The sequence below is a fragment of the Staurois parvus genome, unplaced genomic scaffold (genome assembly GCF_062004578.1).
Source record: "Staurois parvus isolate SC_StPar_1 unplaced genomic scaffold, SC_StPar_1.0 ptg000382l, whole genome shotgun sequence".
Lineage (NCBI taxonomy): Eukaryota > Metazoa > Chordata > Amphibia > Anura > Ranidae > Staurois > Staurois parvus.
In genome coordinates, this window is record NW_028318178.1 from 370,720 (window position 1) to 397,050 (window position 26,331).

General features: G+C 41.9%; 1 protein-coding gene across 1 annotated transcript in view; it reads right to left on the minus strand.

Moving 5' to 3' along the window:
• Positions 1 to 555: 555 nt before the first annotated feature.
• The window catches only part of ADORA2B (adenosine A2b receptor), a 121,693-nt gene continuing 95,917 nt past the window's right edge, over positions 556 to 26,331 (minus strand). The window contains exon 2 of the mRNA XM_089685733.1: positions 556 to 1,641. Coding sequence (XP_089541859.1) covers positions 951 to 1,641 — 691 coding nt within the window. The 3' untranslated portion in view covers positions 556 to 950. The remainder of the gene's footprint in view (positions 1,642 to 26,331) is intronic.

Sequence of the window (26,331 nt, forward strand, 5' to 3'; positions counted from 1 at the left end):
AAGGGGACTGAATACAAATGCACGGTACACTTTTCAGATATTTTCAAGGCACTGTAACTATTCTGAAGCTCCGGTCTGGTCCCAAATTGAGCAGTCAGCGGTGGCTTCAGTGAGTAGAAGAGGCAGCCAACAACTGAAGCCCCATAGTAAGTTTATGGGTGACTTCACTTCCCAGGCATTTCCCAGCCGTTGTCAGTTTTCTCTTGCATACAACAGTCGACGGAGAGGGTACTGGTGCGGCTTCAGAATAGGTAAGTATAGCGATCTTTTCTTTACAGGGCTAGATAGATTAGGCTTAGAATGGGAGTGGGAGTAGGTTTAGAGTTAGTTAGGTTTTGCCTTTACTTCCACAGTAAGGTCCTCCATGTGTTTTCCCCTCTGTTATTGTTATCTTTACATATATGAAGACTGTATACATAGGATTACTGATAGACAACTTCAGCATACAGTCTGACAGATAGGACTATATGCATAAGAAATGAACTTTACATTCAAAAACATATATGACATTGGTTATATGATGTATCCTACAAAATGTAAGTAGCTATGGAAAACTCATTTCTAAACATGATTTTAATTGCTTGTTCTAAGAATGTGAAAACACCAGTTTAGGGATTATGTGCACAGCTCTCTAAGTAATGTATCTTTGTTTTTAAATGAAGTTCCGTAACATATTACATGCATTGATGAGTAGGTATCTCATGGCTTCGGTAAAACTAGTAAGACTAAAACTAGTAAGGCTGTCAACAGTGCAGAGCAGACTGGAAATTTCAGTAATACCTTCATAGTAAAAGTAAAAGGTGAACATTTTGTATGAACAAAGTGCAGCAGCAAAGTGGTCAGTCAGGAAACCCTTCATAGTCTCAACAATAAGTTCTTACAATATGTCCAGGAAACCAAACTACAGAAGATTCCTTTGCCCAGTTGAAGGCACCAAGGAGTCTATGAAGTCACATAAAAACATTGCCAGCACTTACGCTGCTGATATGCGTTTGTCTGGCCTGTCCAATGCTGCCGTTAGGAAACTTAGAGAAGTTTTCTTTCTTGCAGAGAAGGTTTTTAGAAATAATCTTACGAAAGGTGTAACGAAAGTCTCTTATTTTGTAAGCATATATGATGGGGTTGACCACAGAGTTGGCATGAGACAAGATGATGGCTACGTACATGACCCATCCTGGCTTTCTCTTGTGGAACTCAGGGTCAAAGAGGGTGATGCAGTTCAAGATGTGAATGGGCAACCAGCAAAATGCAAAGAGACCCACAATGATGGCCAATGACTTGGCCGCATTCACCTCCTTCTGAAGAGTGGTCCTTGAGTTGTCAGCACCGATACATTTCAGTTCAATTTGTCTCAGCTGTTTTCGGGCCACCATGAAAATCTTGATGTATATTCCCAGCATGATTAACAATGGAAGTAAAACACACCCAAAAAAATTGAAGTATACCATGTAAGTCATTGTAACCACTTTTTCAAACAAACAAGAAATCGTTCTGTTGCGGCTAGATATAGTTTCATTTGAACCACAGTCTCCTTCCATGCAGTTCCAGCCCATCAGGGGGGTTAAGCCAATGCCAAAGGATAGAATCCAGAAGACAGCAATAATGGTTCTTGCTCTTTTTCCAGTGACCAGACTCTTGTACCTGTAAGGGAAAAAAGTTGTTTATGTTAAAAAAGTAAAATGTCTCAAAGTAAAGAAGTCATTTTCATCAAACACCTTCTACTGAGCTGTGTGTCAACCAGTGAAGCCTTCTTAGAACTGAATGTATCTACATCTGTTATTCTATCACAAATCCCCAAAATAAAGGAGTAGACTGAGGAAAGAGCAAAGCAAATCAGTCCTTTATATGCCCCTTGGTCAATGGTACATCCAGAATACAGCCCAATATGATATAACTATATAATATCCCATTATCCCAGGATGAGAAGAAAACTTATTTTTGGTATTTGTAATTAAATGACATTAGTAGGCATTTTGTAACATTTTGTTCCAAGAAACCTTTGTTGTGCATCACAATAGTTAACCTAAAGATAGATCTGTCTGGTTTTAAATAGGGATAGATTTGAGGTTACATGTCTATACATTGTACTGTATATTTTTGTAAATACATTTTGCATGGCAAACCCTCTCATGCTGTTATCTGTATGGCAAAGCTGCAGTTGGCTTATTGAAATAGTAGTGCTGACACTAGGAAACACAGCAGCAATTTTTTTTTTGCAGTCTCAATACAAGATGTTTACATTGACCTTGAGTGTTAGGCTACGTTCACACTAGTGTTGTGTGCAGGCGGCAGAGAGGCGTTTGGGAAGCGTTTTTACCGCTTCCCAAACGCCTCTGCCAATTCTGCACATTACAGCACATGGTGCTGTTCTAACAGCAGCGTTTGCGTCGCGTCACGGGAAAACGGACGCCTCTGGTCAAGTCACGAGGCTTTGAAGCCTCCTATTCTCGTCTATGGTGCCGCTCAGCAAACGCCCGGCCAGCATTTGCGGTGTGGTTGCGACGCGGTTTGCGGGGCGTTTGCAGAGCGGTAACACCACTCAAACTGCATTATAGGCGTTTGTGGGGCATTATTAATGCTCGGAAAACGCCTAGCAACTTCCGCTAAACCGCGCATGCGGCGTTTGCCGAGCGTTAAAAAATGCTCCGCAAACGCCGGACCAACGCTTGCCAAACGCTATAGGGGCGTTTGGCAAGCGTTGGTAAAACAGCCAAGTGTGAACGAGCCCTTAAGCAGGGTATATGTGCAGTTTTTTTTTGGTTTTTTTTGTACAACCAGCGTATTTAACAAAAAACCTTCACAGATCCCCCCTCTCCCCATCAGAACAGAACAATTTCACTGCAATGGGTGTACCTTTACCCCCTCCCTCCTAGATTGTAAGCTCGTAAGAGTAGGGCCCTCTTACCCCTCGTACGTTGTTTGTTGTTGTTGTACTGTGCCATGTATTGTCCCCCCTATTGTACAGCGCTGAGCAAACCCTTTGGCGCTATATAAACTCGTAGTAATAATAATAATAATAATAATTGAATGCTGGTTTTCCAGTAGGACCTTTTGACAACAGCCAGCCTAATGACCAGCTTCTATTAAACACACGGGTTACATATGTATTGAAATTCGACCAGTTCCTGCTGAATTTCGATGCATGTATACCCAGCTTAAAGTGATACTAAAGTCTTGTTTTTTTAATTAAAAAAAAAAACAAACTGCCCCGCTGTCTATGTTGCACGCCTCTTCCGACGTCCCCCTCTGGGTCCTGTTGGAACTACCTAATTGTGCCCCTATCGCACTGTCGACGCTTCTATGGCTTCCCCCTGCCCTGCGCCCTGTGGCACTGAGTCCGATGTTACTTCATGGCCTACAAGTTTGGGACTCGGTACGTTATTCTGGTGGTCTGATGTCACCTTTTCTGCCTTTGCTACCTATTATTAACAACCCTCTTTTCCCGCCGGGTTTGGATCACCCAGGGGCGTTTTCTTGGTGGGTGACTAATGGTTTTTCGCAGGTGCGACACTTTTTGATTTTTCGGTCCTTTCCCACCTGGGACTCTCTTCGGGAATCCCGGAATATCCCCCCAGCGGAATTTTTTCGATATCTTCAATTGCGACACTGGCTGCTCTCGCTGCGGGGTACTTCTGCGTTCCCGTACCAGAAATCTGCCTTTGAACAGCTTTGCCAACAGCGTCCGGGCGCTCCGGGCCTTATATCCCTTCTTTATGCAGCTCTGAACAGACGCTCATCGCATACTTCTCTTTCATATGTTGTTCAGTGGGAGCGCGACCTGGGAGTGGCTGTGGATCCGGAGGACTGGAATAAGGCCTGGTCACTCATAGCTAAATGCTCATTTAATACGACCACACTGGAGGCAGCCTATAAGGTTTTGTTTCGTTGGTACTGGGTTCCAGCTCGGTTGGCCCGGGCTAACACTGCCTGTAGTGATCGATGTTTTCGGGGTTGTGGTCATCGTGGTGATGTATTGCATATCTGGTGGTCATGCCCGAGACTGTTTCGTTTTTGGTCTCGTGTATTTGGCCTCCTTTTCACTTTGTTCCATCTCTCCATACGCCGGGATGTTCGGTATGCTTTGCTTCATTGCCCCATACCGGGCCTCTTGGCTCACCAGCAGAAGTTGGCTTCCTATCTGTTTTTATCCGCCACTAGAACAATTGCTCAGGCCTGGAGGAGTCCGTTTGTCCCTCTTCAGGGGGTGCGGGATCGTATGACCACTATGATGCTCAACGAACAGATGTCGAGTATCCGCAATGACTCCCAACGTAAATTTTTGAAAATATGGGAGCCGTGGTTGCAATATGCCCTTCCCTCACTCTCCCCAGCTAGTCTGGGGATGTAATGGCGTTCGGTATTGGCGCTCTTGAATCCCTGCTCTTTGCCCCCCCCCCCTTTTTTTTTTTTTTTTTTTTTTTTTTTTTTCTTTCTTTTCCTTTTTCTCTCTCTGTCTGTTTTTGGTGTGACTAGGACAGCTGCATTTAGTTGTTATAATCAGTTACATTAATGTTTTGTAACTTATGTGCCTTTGATAGCCCCTGCGTGGGCGTACCTTTTGCCCTGTTGGCATTAGAGCATTGTTTTTCCCCTTTTTTTTTATTTGGCATTTTGTTTATCTGTGCAATTGATAGCCCCTGCGTGGGCGTGTTTTACTGCCTCTGTTTATACTGTTTAAAAAATTTAATAAAAACCATTGAAATAGAAAAAAAAAAAAAAAAAAAAAAAAAAAAAAAACAAACATGTCATACTTACCTGCTCTGTGCAGTGGTTTTACAGACAGCAGCCTAGCTCCTGGCCCCTCCCTCCTGTCAGGTGCTCCCACAGCAAGCAGCTTGCTACAGGTGCCCGAGCAGGTGTCCCAAGCCACAGCTGTCCATTCAAACACAGATATGCCCCTTGCTCTCCTGATTGGCTCATTGGCAGTAACTAACAGCAGCAGGAGCCAATGGCTCCCGCAGTTGCCTCAGCCAACCAGGAGTTAAAGCCCCTGGAGCAGTTCTCGTACACACTGCTGGATTGGGATGGTGCTCAGGTAAGTGTCTGGGGGGCTGCTACACACAGAAGGTTTTTTACCTTCATGCATAGAATGAACTTCTGGCCCCTCCCTCCTGCCAAGTGCCCCCAGAGCAAGGAACCACTGCTTTGCATGTCCATTCATACATGTAGCCGGGGCTCGGCCCCGCCTCCTCTCCCTCCTCATTAGCTTAGACAATCACAGCCAGTGAGCCAATGAGAAGGGAGAGGAGGCGGGGCCGAGCCCCGGCTACATGTATGAATGGACATGCAAAGCAGTGGTTCCTTGCTCTGGGGGCACTTGGCAGGAGGGAGGGGCCTGAAGTACTGGCACCAGACTGGAGAATAAGAGGATCAGGACTGCTCTGTGCAAAACCACTGCACAGAGCAGGTAAGAATGAAGTGGTTGTTATTTTTTAAATTGTTTTTCATATCACTTTAGTGTGTATTTCCACTGTGAACTAGCAGTGCACGCCTGTGCACACTTTCAGTTCAATGTCCAGGCTGTCAGCTGCAGGTCTTAGGCCAGCAATCTGCAATGTTCCTGATCATGTGATCAAACAGCAGCAAATCACAGTTATCAAATGTGGGCTGGAGGTTTGCTTACAAATGTCTCCAGCCTACAAATGGCGCTGTTCCTCTCTTTCTCTCTGTGCACAAAGAGATACAATGTTAGAAATCATAAGCAGCTAATCGATTAAAACAGAGTATCAAGTAAAGCCTTATATTTCCTTAAAAAATAAAAACATTTTTAGGTAGGAAAATGAGTCATTGTCTAGTTTACTGATGCACACTAAAGCTGCTTATCTTGATCTATGCATCAAGGCTTTAATAACCTCTGGTCCTCAAGGGGCTAATATTCAGATTTACATTATATATGCAATAGAAAATTAGCATTCCATTTCGTTCATAGCCACGTCCTCGTAACCAGGACAACACGGTTTTGTATACTGTGTGCAGAGCACCCACTGAATTGCCATTTGCTGTGATTGCCTTGCTGCTCTTCCCTGCGCTTTTTTTTACAGTAATGGGAACTCAAGTGATTAAAGCAGGTAGACCCTCCACATAGTTCTTAGGAAGAAGGAAATTATTAGAAAGGTCTTTTTTTTTTTTTTTATAAAACATAAAAATCTATTAAAATAATATATCTGACATTGACAGGACCGTTGTCTTCTCAACTAAACTGGCAGAATAAAATGCACAGAGGTTGATTGGTTGATTTGCCAAACCTGGAGAGTGCAAAATGTGGTGCAGCTGTGTATGGTAGCACATTGGAAGCTCATTGATTTCTATGCAGATTTTGCACTCTCCAGTTTTAAATGAACCCCATAATGTTCACATTTGCCTGGTGTGTGCATTTTACACACAGACTAAGGCTGGCCATACATTATACAATTATCTGCAGATTTTTGGTTTAGATTTACCAAAAACCATATAATAGGAGGACAAACCTAAACAACACTTTGTTGTATCCAATTAGGCAGGCCCTTACACTACATAGTTGAAGGTAAATCTAAAGGAAATTGGGCAGAAAATCTGCAGATAATTGTATATTGTATGGCCAGCCTTACTTTTGAAAAGTTCCCATCAGTGTAAAGTCTATGTTAACTGCAGCTGCGTCACACTTTTTACTTGTCGATATGCAGCCAAGGTATGGATTGGCAATAGCTGACATATAACATGTCTGGGTTTTTACAATCTCATCTGGGCTGTGATAAGTAACAGTCATATTTTAACAAACTGACAGCTTTCACAATGCATTATCAGCCTGGTTACCTCGGTCCAGAAGTGAGGACAGATATCAAAGTACTGTAAGTATTAGTGTGGATCATCAAAAAAAAAAAAAACCTCTAGCAGAAAATAGAAGGATTGAGGAGACACTGTGAAAAATTATTTTGTCAGTATTTTATTATTAGCCAGTTATTTTCTTGAGTGATTAACATTCAAATGCGTCATGTAAGCTGTTTTCCTTTTGTTCTCTTGTCAGCAAATCAGGTAAAAGATTTATAGAGCATGTGATCATTATAAAGGACATTAATCAGGTGACATTTTTGTAATACCACTCAATAATTACTCATTCAAACTGAAGACTGCTCTCAATAATGGTCAATTAATGCAATGATTTCTTCTTGGAGAGATGCTTTGGCGACTTTTGCTACTTTAGCCTTTGACCGCAAACCATCATCGTTTTGAACAGGTAAATTAACATGCACACTTGGATTGTCTGAATGAGAATATTGATGCTAATGGCTATGGAAAGAGGTGACAAGACATACTCAATGTCAGCCTGGTCTCAGGTTCAATATTAACAATTGCCAAAATAATCCAACCCAAAATGTTCCAAAAAACACCAAAAGAGCAGTCTTGCAATCTATGTTGCAGCATTAAAGATATCTGCCCTTATTATGCTACTTAGGGGAGAATACGAACAATATTTTAGCTACCGTATTTTCCGGCGTATAAGACGACTGGGCGTATAAGACGACCCCCCTACTTTTCCTGTTTAAAATGTAGTGTTTGGGCTATACTCACCGTTTAAGACTACCCCTCTTCCAGTGCACACCAGTGGGAAGAATCGTGCCCCATCATTAGTATCAGTGGCAGGAATAGTGTCCCATCATTGGTGTCAGTGGGAGGAATAGCACCCCATCATTGGTGTCAGTGGGAGGAATAGTGCCCCATCATTGGTGTCAGTGGAAGGAATAGTGTCCCATCATTGTTATCAGTGGGAGGAATAGTGTCCCATCATTGGTATCAGTGGGAGGAATAGTGTCCCATCATTGGTGTCAGTGGGAGGAATAGTGCCCGATCATTGGTGTCAGTGGGAGGAATAGTGCCCGATCATTGGTATCAGTGGCAGGAATAGTGCCCCATCATTAGTATCATTGGGGGGAATAGCACCCCATCATTGGTGTCAGTGGAATAGTGCCCCATCTTTGGTGTCAGTGGAATAGTGCCCCATCTTTGGTGTCAGTGGGAGGAATAGTATCCCATCATTGGTGTCAGTGGGGGGGGGAGGAATAGTGCCCCATCGTTGGTGTCAGTGGGGGGGGAGGAATAGTATCCCATCATTGGTGTCAGTGGGGGGTGGAATAGTACCCCATCATTGGTGTCAGTGGGGGGGGGGGAGGAATAGTGCCCCATCGTTGGTGTCAGTGGGGGGGAGGAAAAGTGCCCCATTGTTGGTGTCAGTGGGAGGAATAATGCCCCATCATTGGTATCAGTGACACCAACTATGGGGCACTATTCCTCCCACTGACACTTGCTGACCCTGTTCCAGTATGGTACTGCTGCAGCCAGCATATGTGGTTGCAGCAGCACCTAAGCACGGCACACTCCACTCGATTTTTGCGGGGCCGCTCAGCTCCGCCTCCTCGCCGGTGATTGGCCGCCTGTGTGCCTTTCCTGAGCTACAGTTCTGGCGGCCAATCACCGGAGAGGAGGCGGAGCCGAGCGGCCGCGCGAACATCCAGTGGACGAACCGAAGGAAGGAGCAGCCGCGCTTCCTGGAGCGGATCGTCGTGGGACCGGAGCCAGGTAAGAGACAGCAGCCCCTGCCCACCCCTGTACTTAGTTTCCCTTCTGTTGCCGCCGCCGCCCCCCTAAAAAGTGTCAGCATGCCGTTACCGGCGTATAAGACGACCCCCGACTTTTGAGAAGATTTTCAAGGGGTAAAAAGTCGTCTTATACGCCGGAAAATACGGTAATAGTATCACTGCCAAGAGCACAAGTACATGATAGACAAACTTTACAGTGCAATTGAACTTAGCTAATTAAATTTTAGGTGCTTTACAGCAAAAGATGTATAATGATGAGTGGTTGAACCCAATGACCTACTCTTCTTTCTTGATGGCTAACCATCAGACATTAGACCCCATTCAATAGATATAATTATTGTTAATTTGCCTCCAGCTTCCTCACGTAACCACATTGTATCATTATGCTTTTTGACCAAGACAATTTCATATTGTGTCAGCCATGGTCACTACAGTACAAACAAATGGCAACCACCCCAATATGTAACTGGCCTATGCAGCAATGAGCACATGGAAGGGCGATGTATGTCAAAAAACAGCAAAGAAAAATTCCCAGCTCACTTAGCAGCCTGCTTCAACAAACCAAATTACCCTGTCTAAACGTTAAAACAAGGGGTTTCATATGCACACATTTGCAAATATATGCGTAAGCTGCAGAGGCCACTTCATGGCACTCCAGTATATCTGCAGTCCTAACTCTATAAATTTTGAGGGCCTCCAATGTTGGAGCACATATATAAAAATAGACAGGTTAAGGGCAGGTATGCCTGGAGGGATCCAATCCCACCTCAAAGGTATAAGAACAACCAACTATAGCACAATGGCAGCGAAGGTATGCAGTGTATCTCCTCACCACACTCGTGAAAAATGTTGTTCCTTGATATCTCTTATATGTAAACTGATGAAAAACAATAAATGAAGAATGCATAAAAAACAAAAGGTGTGTTACAACCTGAGTAGGAAAACCTGTTCCCTGACAGAATACTGTAGAAAAGCACTTTTGCATTCTGTGGTCTCTCTACAAAGGTCCAACACATCCATACTGAGTCAGACCTACAGCTTGCCAATCTGCAGTGATTGTGAGCACAGAAGGCAAGGATCCTTTATTGCATGCTGGTGGGGTTTTATTGCTTGGGATGTGGCTGCTTTCCAAAGAAAATGTACTATAAAACATGGCACACCAATCTTTTGATGCACCCTAAATGTGTTTAGCTGGTTTTAACTTAGAGTTTGGCCTTTAAATATTAAAATAAGATGAAAAATGGACCTAGCACAGAAAAGACAAATCTTTGCAGTTTATAGTCCAGCAGCTTAAATATACCTCAGGATCAGTGGTCTGGAAGGAAAGGTTATAGAGGAAAGGATAAATTCAGGCAAATGAACAGAGACACAGATAGAAATCAATATTAGATCACTTTGTAGGTAGAGTTGATTTCCCTTTGTGAAACATATTGATTTTTTTTCAACCTCAATAGCATGCAGCGATCTATTCGTTCATACATATAGAAGTTCTTTAGCCTCCCACTGTGAATAATCTCATTTCTCATGGGTCACAATCTATGGCATAAACAACTGTCAAGTGACTTCCCCAGATGATTCTCCTTCACACAGCAGAATCAATAATCAAATGCAGCAACAACACATTTAGGCACGTATTTCCGTGTATATTACATATATATATATATATATATTAATTATACACAGTATATACAACACAACACAATTGTGAGTGTGTGTAAAGGGGGGTACACGCAGCTTGATTACTATCATAGATTGTTCCTTCCACTTCCCACTCTCAGTATCCATTGGTTATTCTCATCAGTACAATTAAAGGATCTTTTCTAGCGCTATTTAATAAAGTATAAACAAGTAAGAGAGTGCACCGTTCCCAGTGCAATTAAACCCCTTTATTAGGACCATTAAAAAAATACATATGCCACAGATGCGCCACGGCCTTTTGAGCCAGAAGTGCGGCCCCCCCTCCTTTCTCCTCAGCCTTCTGGTACACTTCAGAGGTCCCGGAAGACTGCGGGACCATTCACGAAGTGCAGCACGCTTTGCGCATGCTCAGTAGGAGACCGGCAGTAAAGCTGCAAGGCTTCACTTCTGGTTTCCCTTATTGAAGATGCCGGCACCTACACCTGAAGTCAATTGAAGAATCAGTTCGGGTGCGGACAACGCTGGACCCCTGGACAGGTAAGTGTCCGTATATTAAAGGTCAGCAGCTACAGTATTTGTAGCTGTTGACTTTTAATTTCTTGGGCGGAGCCTGGAGCTCCGCTTTAATTACATAACATTTGCAGACTCTGAAACACTATCTGCATCCTCAGAAGTAACTAAAATTATATGGTACAGCCTGGGTCAGGTTTAAGAGGGGGTTAATTGTAGAGGGTACTTTCCCTTCAGGCCGATTGATTGACCAGCTGATCAAAGAGGCTGGTAGATGTGAGTTTTGCTTTCTGCAGTGAGGAGACCTGGAAGTCTCCATAGCTTGATTTTGACCTGCTGAGTGAGCCTACCTCATACATGGACTTTAAAACACTCTGTTGTGCTGTGGCTGGAATGCTGAATGTTATTCATACAAGACTGTGTTACACTGATGGGAAGATTTACTTGTCTTGCTTGAGCTGAATCTGAAGATAAAGCTTGTCTCTTTTCTGTTTGCTGATGAATAAAGCGGAGTTTAAGTTTACTGAGCTGTCTGCCAAGGGTCTGTTTACCCCTCTCATCCTGACAATGCACACTTGTTATTGCAGTAAAGCTCAGCTCCACACCGCCCATAGCTTCCTGACTTTGCTATGCAGAGTCACTATTTGTAGTGGTGCACCAAAATTAAAATTCTGGTGCCGAAAACGAAAATTCAAAATACACTTGGAAAAAAATCAAAATACACAGTTTTTAAACATGAAAATATATTTTTTTTGGAAAAAAATACACTTTGATTAAAAAAAAAAAACAAAAAGAAAAAAAACAATATGTACCACAATTTTTTTGTAAAATATGAAAGCGGATGTTACGGCGAGTAAATAGATACCCAACATGTCATGCTTTAAAATTGCGCATGCTTGTGGAATGGTGTGAATCTGCGGTACTTCAAAATCTCCATGGGTGATACTTTAAAAATTTCTACAGGTTAGCAGTGTAAAGTTACAGAGGAGGTCTAGTGCGAGAATTATTGCTCTTGCTCTGATGTTTGTGGCGATATAACGCGATATCTCGTGTTTTTAACACCGTTTACATATGTGGGCATGGCCTACGTATGCGTTCACCACTACATGCGAGCACAGGGGGACGGGGGCACTTTAAACTTTTTTTTTTTGTACTGACCCTTTAAAACATTTTTTAATCACCTTTATTATTATCATGCATGCATGCATGCCTTGTGATAGAAATAATTAGTGACAGGTCCTCTTCATGGAGAGATGTGGAGTCAATAAGACCCCACATCTCTCCTCTGCAATGTAAAGCATCAGATCAAAAGAAAGCATTGATCCAGTGCTTTAAAAAAAAAATGGCTGGAACGGGAAGTGACCTTGCTCTGGTCCTCCAAGGGCATAGAAATGAGTGGCAGCCATCTTTCCTTCATTCATCTCTATGCCCAGCGCCAGGATCGATGGTTTCTCAGGTAAAGCTGAGAACTACAGAGCAGTGGCTGGCAGCAGGTGGCTGGCGGCAGGGCGGTATTTTTTTGGCACCTGTATCGCTGTTTTTTTTTCATTTTGGCCAATGGCCAAAAGGGGTGTTTGGCGGTCGAAACGTTTCGGCCACCAAAATTTCAGTGTATCCCTAATTATTTGCATAAAAATAGGCTTGCCTACAGCATGACAGTGCCCCAGCCTGCTAATAGGTAGTTCAGGATTTCAGATATTGCACAGAGGGGTAAATATGGAGGACATAACAGATCTCCATTATTTGTAAGTGAATCCGCTGCAGGCTGGGTGCAGCATATGTACAGCCACAGGTTTCTGCTGATAACATGCCGACAGCTACCTGCTACTGCTATTCATTTTTTATGTAGCCTTTTTGTAAGGTTGCTTTCAAAGCAGCTGATGGAGAAAGTGTTTGTCTTTGTATAATGAAGAAAACATTTCTTAATAATGACCTTATAAGTGGTTCTGTATGATAACGTAACATACCTGCCAGAATATACTCATATGAGCCTATGTGTCACTGTCCTCTGTAGAGTGTTCTAATCCAGTTCAGTGTTAATGCCTCAACCCTGTACACTGACAATGATAGAAGGGGTCAGTCAGTTTTTACAAATGATAAATTATATAAGTGGAGCCTGCGCAGTGCTCTATAGCATAATGTGAAAATGCTAGCACTACCACAAATGGGTATCAAACAAATGTGTGAAAACAAACATATCCAAAGAACAGAGGTATACCGCTCAGGCAAACAATCCAGATCAATCCACGACAGGTGCAGGCTTTGGCTAGCCACCACACACGATGCAATAGGAAGAAGGGTCAGCTGCACACCGGAGGATAGATGAATATAGTGTGTATTTATTGATCCATAGGACACACAAAACACCAGGACATGAATACAGGACCTGTTAACGCGTTTCACATGATCGCATGCTCAATGATAAGCAAAGTTTATGATTAAGCGCGAGATCGTGTGAAACGCGTTAACAGGTCCTGTATTCATGTCCTGGTGTTTTGTGTGTTTTATGGATCAATAAATACAAACTATATTCATCAATCCTCCGGTGTGCAGCTGACCCTTCTTCCTATTGAAAACAAACATAAATATAAATAAATGCTGCACTGCCACTAGTGAGTGAATGTGCCACACTATATTCGGGATAGTGGGCCACAATTGAACGTGTACCTCTATAGCATATAAACCTAAAAAGGTGCCCCTCCTCCCCAGGGTCTTATTACATTCTTATATTAGGGAAAATTCAATATTCTTATACCCTGCGTGCTTAGTGCTAAATAAGTGAAAATATTGTGCAGATGGTGTGCCAATCATGGACATCAATTTTCCCAGCGTAACTCAATTACAATGAGAACATCAAACATAAATATATATAAACACAGTGCACTTGTATGTGGATATTAAAGTCCCAATCCACCACTACAGCATTCAAATATTTTAAGTCCCAATGTGAAACACTTTCCCATCCACATCCAATGTGAAGCTAGGTGATGCGGTGATCAATCTTCTTATCTGCAAATATCTTTGTGTTAAATGCTCCACTGAGTGCTCCCCCTCCAGAGCCCCACTCACCACAAGGTGTTGACCACCTGCATAGGTAGGTCAAACTGCACGTTTGGTGCTTCAGCACACTCCTGCAGTGATTGGCTTAATCTTAATGCCTCTATCCGCTGGTTCTGGACTCCATATGTGAAAAAAACTCCAGACCATCCACAGTATTCCTCCACCACCATAAAAGACATCAAAGGAAAGCCTCCATAGCGTAATACTGTTTTTATTAAATATCCTAGGACACTGCAATCCTCTGTAATCCCTCTCAAGAGACAAAAGTGGCGCTATCAAGCCCCAGCCTATGCGTTTCGTCACATGGCATCATCAGGAGCGTAGCTTACATCCCTAATTAAGGATGTAAACAAACCCTGGGGAGGAGGGGCACCTTTTTAGGTTTATATGCTATAGCGGTGCACGTACATTTATGGACCACTATCACGAACATAGTGTGGCACATTCACTCACTAGTGGCAGCACAGCATTTATTTATATTTATGTAGAGAAGAGAGACAGCAGCGCCACTCTAAGTGTAGATGGTTAAAATCAGGCAGATTTAATGGTAAAATTGCACTCACATAGATAGGTAACAGCTGGGCATGCCAAGTTATGGAGGTCCAGTGGGAGCATCAGGTCCTTTGGCCACGCTCTGGGTGCATTCCCACTGCTCCGGTGGTGTCCAGGGCTCGGGGAGTAGCAGAGGGGCGCAGGAAGGCTCGCAGGGATGATGTCACCGTATGGACCGGGTTTCCAAGGTGGCGCACGTTCAGAGCATGCTCACTCCTTCATCAGGCCTACAAATACACCAGAGAGCGGCCAAAGGATCTGATGCTCCCACTGGATCTCCATCACTTGACATGCCTAGCTGTTGCCTAGCTGTTACCTATCGATGTGACTGCAATTTTACCATTACATCTGCCTGATTTTAACCATCTGCACTTAGAGTGGCACTGCTGTCTCTCTTCTCTACCTGCATTAGGAGTATCTACAAGCTCTTACAGCCGGATGCCTCCTCGGACAAGTCCATACTACTACAAGCCCCCCACTGCAGATGGACTTGGACACCACCTCCACATGGACCTTCTACTAAGCCCCACTGCTGATGGTCCATCCCCAAACGTACACAGGTTAGATGAGTCTTCGCGTTCCCTCCCACCACTCACCTCTTTATATATATTTATGTTCATATGATAAATTCGCCATGCGTTCAACAGCTGAGCCAGCAAGAAGAGGGTCTGCAACAGCAAACTGCTATTTCCATATTTACACATCAGACATTAGCTCGAATCCAGATAGCTTTCCCTCCTATATAATGACTGTTATCTTTAGAACAGGGATTCCTGGGTGCTCCCCTCTCTACCCACAACCCAGGAACACAATTAGGATAACAGGTTTTAACCCAAACCAAACATGTAGCGTGCTCCTATGACTGTTCTACGGACATTAGCTTGTCAGCTCCATGGAAACCAGTGGAGGGTTTGGTGTACTCAGTAAACACTGCCTATTATGTTGGCTTTACATACAGCATATGATTATATAGCTCTTTCCACAGCCTCACGCTCTGATGCCGACAACATACTTGCTCATTTTGTCGCCGGTTTTTCAGCATTTCATTAGTGCTCCCCCACAGTTCTGCTGAGCTACCAGGCGAGGAGATGCTGCCCTGACAAAGGCCTATAAACTCCACACATTTTACAGTGCTTGATGATTTGCCCGGCCTTGTCACACTTTCCTCCATACTAAGAAGTAACATTGGCCCGGCACTCTCACATGCTCTTCCATACCCACGGGTATTTTCTTCGCTCCTGGTGGTTGAACAGTGGGAGATCGAAGGCAAGGCAAGTATGTTTTCTTAGGAAGGAACTAGATCAAATCTGTTGCTTTTCCTTACATCAGCAAAACACGCATTTTCTTTAACCCCTTCCTGCCCAGTGTCATTAGTATAGTGTCAGTGCTTTTTATTAGCACTGATCACTGTATTAGTGTCACTGGGATGTCAGTGGCAGTTAGTTCCCACCCAGTGCCAAAATGCCCACCGCAGTCCCGCTTTAAGTCGCTGATCTCTGCCATTACTAGTATAAAAAAAATTAAGAATTCCAGTATATATACCGCCATTTCTAGACGCTATAACTTTCACGTAGACCAATCAATTTACATGTATTGGGATTTTTTGTTAACAAAGACATGCAGCAGAATACATTTTGGCTTAAATTTATGAAGAAATTAGATTTTTTACATGTTTTTACTGGATGTTTTATAGCAAAAAGTCAAAAATACAGTTTTTTTGTTTTCAAAGTTGTCGGCCTTTTTTTGTTTATAGCACAACAAATGAAAACCTCAGAGGTGATCAAACACCCCCAAAAGAAAGCTCTATTTGTGGGAAAAAGAAGGACATCAATTTCATTTATGTACATCATTGCACGACCACACAATTGTCAGTTAAAATAATGCAGCTCCACATAGCAAAAAATGGCCTGGTCAGGAAGAGGGGTAAGTCCTCTGGAGGGCAAGTGGTTAAAATCTTCAATAAAGTTTCCAAAGTGTGCTGAAAGTTTGTAAATGCTTGCTCATTATTCTTCTAGAAACTGAAGCCAATGTGCACAAGGCACTAGATTTAAAAAAAAAAACATTCAAGTGAAATTCCATCCAGAACAAAGTTTTGAATAGAGTAGAGAAGGGTTAGAACTTCTTCCAGGCTCTGCCATTCTTCTGCTCCTGTCCTGCTGAAACCCATAATATTCATATACATCAAGGACGTTTTTTTCTGTTGTCTGCAGCCTTGGGTACTATATCCATGATGGGTCCTGACCAACTCTATGGACTATTACCTAACGTTTGTGCTAGTTAAATGATTTAATACCTTTTGACAAGCAGAAAAAGACAGATCCCTAAACATCCCATATCTATGCCACCCTAAATTCCAGCTGCCTAGGCACTGCTATAAAAATAAAACATATAAAAGGAGAAGAATTGGGGTGAGTGACAACATGCAAACCTAAAATCTGCAAGACCTGGCATCCTTTTTCTTTAACCACTTGTGGACTGCTTGCCTGCAATGTACTCCAGAGGGCTGGCCTCCTCCAGATACAGAGCACGTGCTCCCCCGCCATGTTTGTCAACAGGTCCCAGCCAATAATCCATGGCCATCCCCTGCTGATCGGCTGTGTCCAATCACAGCCCAGAGCCCTGTGTTCACAATTAATACAGGGCTCTGTATAGAGGGAACAATCCCTCTGTTTCTTCTCCCTGAAAAGCAGGGAGGAGAAACAGAGATTTTTAGTAGAAAGCAGCACACATTACACAAATTAACACTTGTTAGGCACACACTTAACCCCCTGATCACCCAAGATGTTAACCCCTTCCCAACAAGTGTCATTCGTACAGTGACAGTGTATAGTATTATCACTGATCACTGTATTAGTGTCACTGGAGATGTCAGTGGCAGTTAGTGTCAGATTGCTTTCCGCACTATCATAGGCTCACTATAAGTCGCTGATCACTGCCCTTAATAGTATAAAAAAAAAATTAAAAAATTCTAGTATATATACCATATTTTGTGAATGCTATATCTTTCACACAAACCAATCAATAAACACAATATACACTGGGATATAATAGATATTGCCTTCATGCAGATTCCTTTGCATGTGATGTACTACATCATCCCTGCTTTGCTTTGTGTAAAGGACCTTTCAGGTGGCCAGCAACCCATAAATTATATGTTAGTATTGGACTCAAGTTGCACCACGAACAGTCTCGCCAGCTATTTGAGACTTTCTTTTTAGATAGCTAGACTGTTGTGATGTGCATAAATGCTATTGCTTAAGGAAAGCCAGCACGCTACAAACCGCTGTCTGGTCCAGTGGCCTGAATAGCCCCATTTAATCAGCAGGATCATTTCTGGCATATAGGACAACTAATCATTCTGTAGGCACCTGCTGCCTGACACCATGGAACACTGTCTCTATTATAGAAGTCAGCCAGGGGAGGGATTAACTGGCATTACCATGACATCTGCTGGATCCAGGAGCTTCTATTTCTATACATTCTAATATACTCCCGCTAGAACAAATCTTTAAAACAGAGAGATGTCCCCCCCTTGGTTGTGTTTATGCTTCTGGCTGCAAATTGCCAAGAATGCAAAGGAGATCCCTATCCAAAGAATGGGCTTACTATGAGATTGATCTGGAATTGAGAGGTTTACTGTAAATTATCACACGCAGCTGACACAGGATAACCGTAACAAGTTTTACGGGAATTTTTATGGGTTTTACAGGCAATGTTTATTAATGTTAGAAAATATGACTTTCCTGAAAGTGTAGCAAATACTAGCAAGAAGTGTCTTGGAAACGTGTTTGGAGCCTGGGAGTGTAAAGATGGACATAGTTAGTGGTGCACCAAAAATTCAGGATGCACGTGGCCGAAAACCGAAACTGAAATGGACAGTTTTTTTTTAAATTTGTTATATATAATTGTATTATATGTGATTTTTTAATTAATATCATGAATTTAAATGAATTTGAATTTTAAAAATACAATCCAGTAATGTAAAATAACTTTTATTGAACACGTAAAGTAACACATAAAAATTGGAAAGGAAAGAAAATAAAATGAAATATATAAACATAAATAGAGGCGTCGTTGCATTGAAGTCAATTGGGTTTTTTTTGCATTGAAATTAATAGGGACGTTTTTACATTGAAGTCAATGGGATGCAATTTTGCATTTAAGTCAGTGAGACGTGATTTTGCAGTGAAGTCCATGGGACGCAATTATGCGTTGAAGTCAATAGGGGGCGTTTTTGCACTGAAGTCAATTATCGTTATCGGCACCTTTTTTTTTCTATTGGCAAAATGCTGACAACCCTATTTTTGGGCAATAATTTTCGGCAGCCAATATATTAGTGCATCACTAGTTGCAGTACAAAAGTATCAAATAGGGAAAACCACTCCAGACCGGATGTGATTCCCTACTTAGATTTCACTGGTATTCAGAAATCTAACAGGAGTGTCGAAGGGTTGCTAGTTAGTCTTCCCAATGTATTAATTTTTTTTTATTTACATTCATTTTTATAGTGCTTTTTAAATACATTATTTTATATTATCACCTGCTGAGGTTTTTGGTTCCTTTTGTATTGCTATAATACAGAGTGGCAAAACTGCGCTAAGCAAACAGGCTTTTTGGAGCTCACAGGTTCACTTGATAAAGGTGGTCAATGCATGCCTCACCAAGAAGTTCCAGTGCTGGAAAACATTAATTTGAGTGTGTATAGAAAACCCTCAGCGCTATGGACCTCCTAAAAAACGTGTGTGGCTAGCATATAATGTGTTCCCACATGTACAACATAAATAAACAAATAGAAAAATGTAGTGCAACAATATATATACAAAATATAGTGCTAAACAATAAATAAGTGCAAAAACAAACGACTCTGCTTGTGAAAATCAATGTGTGCTAAACCAGACGTCTAATCAACACATACATATAGGACTTCATAAACTGCACATAACCAGTGCTCTACATGAATTGTGCACACAAATAACGAATAACTGTCCTTACTAGTGAACTGTCTCTTTAAATCTTGAATATCAGCACATGGACTTGTACGGTATATATCCCATAAATCGTGATCCACATACACCAACTATAAGTGTCATTAGAATATAGTCTCAAAAATTGGTGAACCGTTCCTTTAAATCCGCTGTACTTCGAATAGACAAGTGTACCACACTACTGTATACACGTGTACCGTGCTCCTGTGTCACCCCTTAGTGTTCATCCACTTCCAACACTCAATTGCGGTCACCTCCAGGTTTGACCCGTAATGACAGGTCAAACTACGCTTTCCCCTTTAACCCGGGAGGGTATACTGGTACATAGATCTTCACCACCGTTAGCCAGCACTTTTAAACATCTCCAGATCGTTATCGCGTGTGTTCGTTCAACAAAGTGCTGACAGATGATGTACGGCTTTCTTCTGTTATCCCACAAAGTCAGGGGTCATGCAGCCTCATAGGACAGTCAGAGGAGAATGAAAACTCCTTCTACAGGCTTTAACCAGCTCTCAGCTGGATATAGACAGAAGTCACAAGACTGCTCTATACTGCTGATGAGAAAAGGGATTTGGTAGTTTATATTTACTAAAATAATTGCATTTCCAAGTTCTGTGTACTGTGGAAGACTGGGTATAGTGAATGCAGGGTTATGGGTTTAGTAACAATTTAATATATGCTATCACCGAATTCAGTACTCATGTAGAGTAAGCAGGAAGGATGCACCACACACAAGAGAAACAGCCTGAGTGTATTGAAGAATCAAAACAAAACGACTTATTTCAGGTCATGCCTCCAACGCGTTTCGCCCCACCCACAGGACTTAGTCATGGATTCATTTCAGTACATGCCTTTTTTTTTTTGCTCCACAATTACATATGACCAAGCTGCCCATCAGCACATCTGGTCAAGCGCAGGGGATTTTCTGCTCATGCAAGAAAGGGAAGGTTTCAGCCTCCCCTGGTAGCAGTCATTGTGCATGCGTTGGAAACACTGCACATGTGCAGATGGCTGGGGAAACTGAGGCTCTCGCTGGACCCAAGCCCTGATGCACATCTGCACAAGAGAAGCAGGCAGGGGGAAAGTCTCACCTAGACGAGAAACACAGAAGCTTTGCAGCACAAATATAGTACTCAATAAAGTTAAAATAAATACTGTCCATTTGTAAGAGAGAAAGAGGGGAGAAGGTAGTGCAGCAGAACATGACATTCAGGGTGAAGGTCTGCTTTAACTCAAAGTCCCTTCTATTGCTTTTAGCCTTCTCCAAATTTCCAAATTGCTTTTTGTATCTGCTGTGATCCAACTTCCTGTTAAAGGGTGGCTACACTCATTCTCCATGGTCCCACTCTAGAGCCATCCTCTCTTGCTTGCTCCTGAGATGGACTATGAGTTGTGTAGTATGCAGATGACCATAACGTGCACCGCTCATTCCATCAAACGGAAGTCAGAAGGGAAGAAGAGAAGTTCAGGAGCTCACAAAAGACATTAAAAGGAGGCAGAAAAACCACAATGAATTCATGAAAAATAAACTGCAAAGTCATTAAGTAGTGGATGTGTATAGATTATTTTTGGAGAATAAGTATATTATTTTGTGTCACTTTAAGCCATAATAACATAATATAAATGAAATACGACCATTCTAAGCACCCCTGACAGTAATTGACCCAAACCCTTGTCACTGTTACATTTGCTGGACAGCTAAGGTCTTTATGTAAATTTGGAGGAAATTATACTTAAAGGCACTTGAAATTAAAAGTACAGACGTCATGAAGATCTGGCCTAGATTTGTGCCATAATACTTGAACTTTGAAATAAAAACATCAACAAGCGTCCACCACTTCTCCCTCTTCAGAAGTACTCACATACTCGGCACATAGCTGTTACATTTCTGCTCTGGAAAGAGTCATTTAGAATATTGCTAGAGTTGCATTCCAGGTAATAGTTTAGGAACTTCTGGTTAACTATTAGTTCCATTATTATTTAAAACATATAGAATGACTTCTATGACCTACAAAAAGGAGGTTTTGGAAACATTACTTATTTCTGTTTTACTCTGAATTCTCAGAGACTGGAGTAACTTTGTAACAAGTTATTGACTCAGGACGACTATGACTCTTGACGTGTAAATCAAAAAGTGCAGCGCTAATCAATAAAAATCAGACAATAAATAAACTGAATAAAAAAACTGACAGTCAACATAATTGTGTTAAAAATGTCCAGAAATTGTGTGAATAGTGCATCCAAAAAGATCCAAAAGAAGAAAAAAGAGTGCCCACAAATCCAGTATCATTGAAGGAAATAGGAGAATGCCTCAGGGGTCCGGCAGTAGAAGAAATAAAAGGTGGATGCTTACTAGAATAATTTTGCTTTCAAATAAATAAAAAAGACAGTAGTACCTTGGGGGTTAACCCCAAACTGATCCTTAGTAGGTAATGGAACTTCACCCTGGACTCCACTCCAACTCCACTCTCCCATCCGTGAGCATATCAAATATAAGAACTCACAGTGCAGTATATTCTCATATAAAATGTATTAAAACAATAGTAATACACTCACATTAGGTTCAAAGAAATCAGGCATCGAGTTTCCAAAGCTGCAGCAGACATGTAACCGGCAATGTGTATGTCCTGATTGGCAATTGCTAAGCATGGTGTCAATGACAATGGCTCTTGGACAACATTTCTTAGTTAAAGCAGTACTAAACCCAAAAGCAAACAATTATAATGCAGCTAACCAATTCTTACATGTGATGGCTGCATTTCTTTTCTTTTTTGCTTTCCTTTCTTTCCGCCTGTTTATCCAGCCAATAAGAAAAGAACGGCAAAAGTGGGCACAAACCTTTGGGACCACTTTTGTGGGATTGCGGCCGCCCCCAGCCCCTCCCCTCTCAAATCGGCTTGTTTGTAGTGGTAAATGGTGGGTTTGTCATGTGTGAGGAAATTTGGTGTTGGCCCCTTTAAATTTTGCTAAGCAGAATGCCTGGGATCCAATCGGGAGTCCCAGAAGTTTCCAGAGCATTGGCTGACAGGATATAAGGGGCACCTGGATCGTTTGGATCAGTGGCCAGCCTGCAAGCAGAAGAGCTCCCCCCTCCCCTTTTTTTTTTGTCGCGCGCACTTTGAGTGGTGTTGTCACCCTGGAGTCAGGGGGGACGTTTTCAGAAGTGCAGATGTTTCATGTGATGGCTCGAGTTCCAATAACTGAGCCAGCCAGAAGAAGGTGTTTTATTATATATTACATGTTTGAATTTCATCAATGGTTATTGTAGTTTTGTACATGGTTTATTTTGTGTAATACCAATAAAGTGCCGCGGGTCCCTTCTTCCTCAGATCTTTAGGTTGGTGCACTTTGTTTTTTGTTCTCTACTACAGTCTATATCGAGCTTCCCCAGCTTTGTGTTAGAGCTGCATAACCTTTGATCAGTGTTGGATGAACATTTATCATTTTATTTGATTGGCTTTCTTCTGATCGGAGTCCCTGAGTGCAGGAGGTGGTGGATGTGTGTCGACATACCATTTAACATTGGCAGGGGTGCTTACAATGATCAACTTGTATTTATTTATGTGAAACCTTTATCCCAAAAGGAGAAAACTGCTGTAACTGCTTATAAAGTGTGAGTTGAAGTGTGGCGTCAATGTATTAGTGTATTTAAATCTGCTAGTATCTAACACTCCCCTTCCCCCAGATTGACAATGCTGCTGTCCAAAGGTGTCTCTGGCCAGATCACCAGGTGAAAACAGAGGAAAAAAAGACAAAAAGAACTGAATCAGAGTAGAGTCTTCCCACCCCTCCCATCTCTCTATTCCCCCTTTGATTTCAATGCCAACCCAATTCCCTATCTCCTTCTTTTTTTTGCCCTTTTTGTCCTCCTTTCTTTTTTGACCCTCTTGTAGGACAGCCAGGTAGTGGGTACAACAACACCCGTCAGTTGTGGTACTTTGAAATGATCCGGGTTGTTATTCTTGCTTTTTACTATTGGGCCAGTAAATGTTGCCCTGAAGTCTATTACTTCTCTGTAAAATGTCTGGTCTGACATTATTATTGTATTGTAACAATGTAAATGTATGTCAGGCGTGTTGTTGGCACCTGTCTTGTAATTGCACAATGTACTAGATAAAAAACTTAAAAAAAAACTAACTGAATCAAGAAGAGTTATGTTCTGTAAAGGGTTCTGATAGTTGATAGTGAGGACTGCAATAACACAAGTTTTAGGTTTATTTAATACAGGTATATTTATAGTGCCTGCAATTTATACAACGCTTTACATATTGTACATTCACACCAGTCCCTGCCCTCAAGAAGTTTACAATCCAAAAATATATATACACATACTACGGACAATGTAAGCCAGAACCAGCATGTCTTTGGAGTGTGGGAGGAAACCGGAGTACCTTGGGGAAATCTAAAGGCAGGGAGAACATGCAAAATGAAATGGTAAAAGATTGCAATAGCCCACAAGAAAAATAAAAGACAAGTGCCTGTACCTACATCCAAAAGAAAACACTGTGCAGACTGCCTGGTCTACCCAAGACTGGTACAACATTTACAAGCGTTTTGCCCTTTAGCTTTGTTTTTAATGAATGGAGATGGAGGTAACCTGAGTATAGAAGTATACTTATATGTTTATCAGATGAGTAAGAGTATGTATATCAGAGGACTATTACTGAGGTCAAGGGGCTGACAGGCAGGAAGGCCAGAGGGAGCAGATCACTTTAGAAATCCAAGTGTTGCCTGTTCACATCAGACCTGCATATGGTGCGATCTAATGTAAAGTCTTAGTTTACACTTGCGATTAGGGAGGCGGTAAATATAGGTGGCTGAGTCCCTTTCTACAGTCCCACTTTAAGCTCCTTCTTTACTTTGGAGAGTCATTGGGAGATATTAAACTCCCATGCATGACAAGTGATGCAAATTCTGATTGGCCTGGCCTTATCCTGACAGGTCTATGCCCTGCCCCCCCTGGAAAATCAAGGGTAAGGACACCTTCGGTGCACTAAAGGTGAAGCTATATATAGACAAGTTCTGTCAAAGGGATATGTTGGAAATGTTTCCATTTTTAGTGGCTGCAGCCAATCAGCTGCAGCCACTAATCAGTGTATTCTGACAGTGGTTGGTGCAGATGTTGGAATATAACAGCCCAGCAGTGAGGATTCCTCCATCCACCTCATTTGTGTAGCTAGGGGAATTTTCTCCAGTGGGTTGAAGGAAAAATACTAACATGTATGGTCAGCTTTACTGTCAATTCCTGTTTGGTAAAATGTTGTCGACAAGACAAGAGGAAAGTGTAAATCTCTCAAATAGTGCCCTAAATAGCAGTAAAAAGTCAACAGGGATTCTAATCCACCCCCTGTCTATACAAAACTAAGGCTCCACTTACACTTGCGTCCTTTGTAGCTTAAAGCCTATGGTTTTCAGTTGTGCCTGTCCACACCTGAATGTAGTGCTGCTCGAAGCTCATATCTAGAAAAGGTAGATGGGTTTCTTTTGCGCTACAAGCTTTTTGGCTTATCAATAATTAATAGAGTTTAATGGAGGTGGAAGAAAAATGAGCAAACATGCCTGAAAAACACACATATTTTGTGTGTTTTCCATTGGTTAAAAATAAACACCCAAGCCTCAGGTGCCTGTAAAACGCAAAAAAACGCCTGTATAAACACTCAAAACACACCACACCAAAGACCCAAGATGCTCACCTCAAATATTAATGTTGCCCAAAAAGGGTACTCTGGTTTCCTCCCACACTTAAAAGACATGCTGGTAGGTTAATTGGTCTTCTGTCTAAACTGGCCTTAGTATGTGTATGTATGAATGTGGGATAAAGACTTTAGACTGTAAGCTCCTTGAGATCAGGGAGTGATGTGAATGCACAATAAACAACATATATGTAAAGCATTTCATAAATTGTCAGAGCCTCATAAGTACCTGTAATAAATAAAAAGAAAAAAAAACCAAAACACCTCAACATACACTTTTAACTGCCAGGATGGTGACCATGTATTGTGTGTTTGGTTTACATTTCAGGGGTGCTTGGTGGTGTAATCAGTTCCCGTAAAATAAACACATTCTTGTATTTATCTTTAAAAATTCAGGAAGAAATTGAACCTTTTTCTCTTTATAACTGTTCAACTCAGCACCCTTTTCAGTGGGCACCCATTTGGCTTCTGAGCGTGAATTCTAGGAGCCAGTTCCATCACATCTTGTGTGAACTTACTAATATGATTGGGCTTCTCAAATGTAATTGCTTCTGCAGGAAGCCAAATGTAATGATCAAAGCTCATTTACAACAGGTTTGTTCTAATCCAGAAGGGGTTTTAATAAGACAAGGGTAATGATTTATCAAACAGAGTGAAGTGCAAATCCAAGGCAATATCAAGGGGATAAAAATCTATAGCTAATAAATCAAAGTAAAGAAAATCCAATCTCTTATTTGCAGCATTTGTTGTGTATTGTATGTCATTATCTGAGTGAAACATGGCTCTTATCTGTCCTCTTTCACCTCTGCTGTCACTAATGGTTATATCAGTTCCCTTTAGGTAGCACCAAAACAATAGTTTTTTTGTTCATTAAGACTACTTTGGTCAAGACAAAGGTGCCAAGGAAGCCTACATAGCACTGCGATGTGATGTACATACAGTAAATGTCCATACAGAATTAGATTTCAGCGGTTGTGCAGGTCAGAGTACTGTGCTAATTAGGCCTACCATTGTTAGCATAGAAAAGAACAGGGCACCTAGGATAGAAGAAAGAAGGGACTAAAGCGGGGCTCAGGTGGATCGAAATTGGTCCGCTTTTATTTTTATTTATTTATTACAGGTATTTATATAGAGACAACAATTTACACAGCTCTTTACTAGTACGGTCACACCCATCCCTGCCCTCAAGGAGCTCACAATCTAAGGTTCTTAACTTACATTCATACATACACATACTAGGGCCAAATTAGACAAGAGCCAATTAACCTACCAGCATGTCTTTGGTGCATGGGAAGTGCGGCCAATTCAGCAGAGACTGGC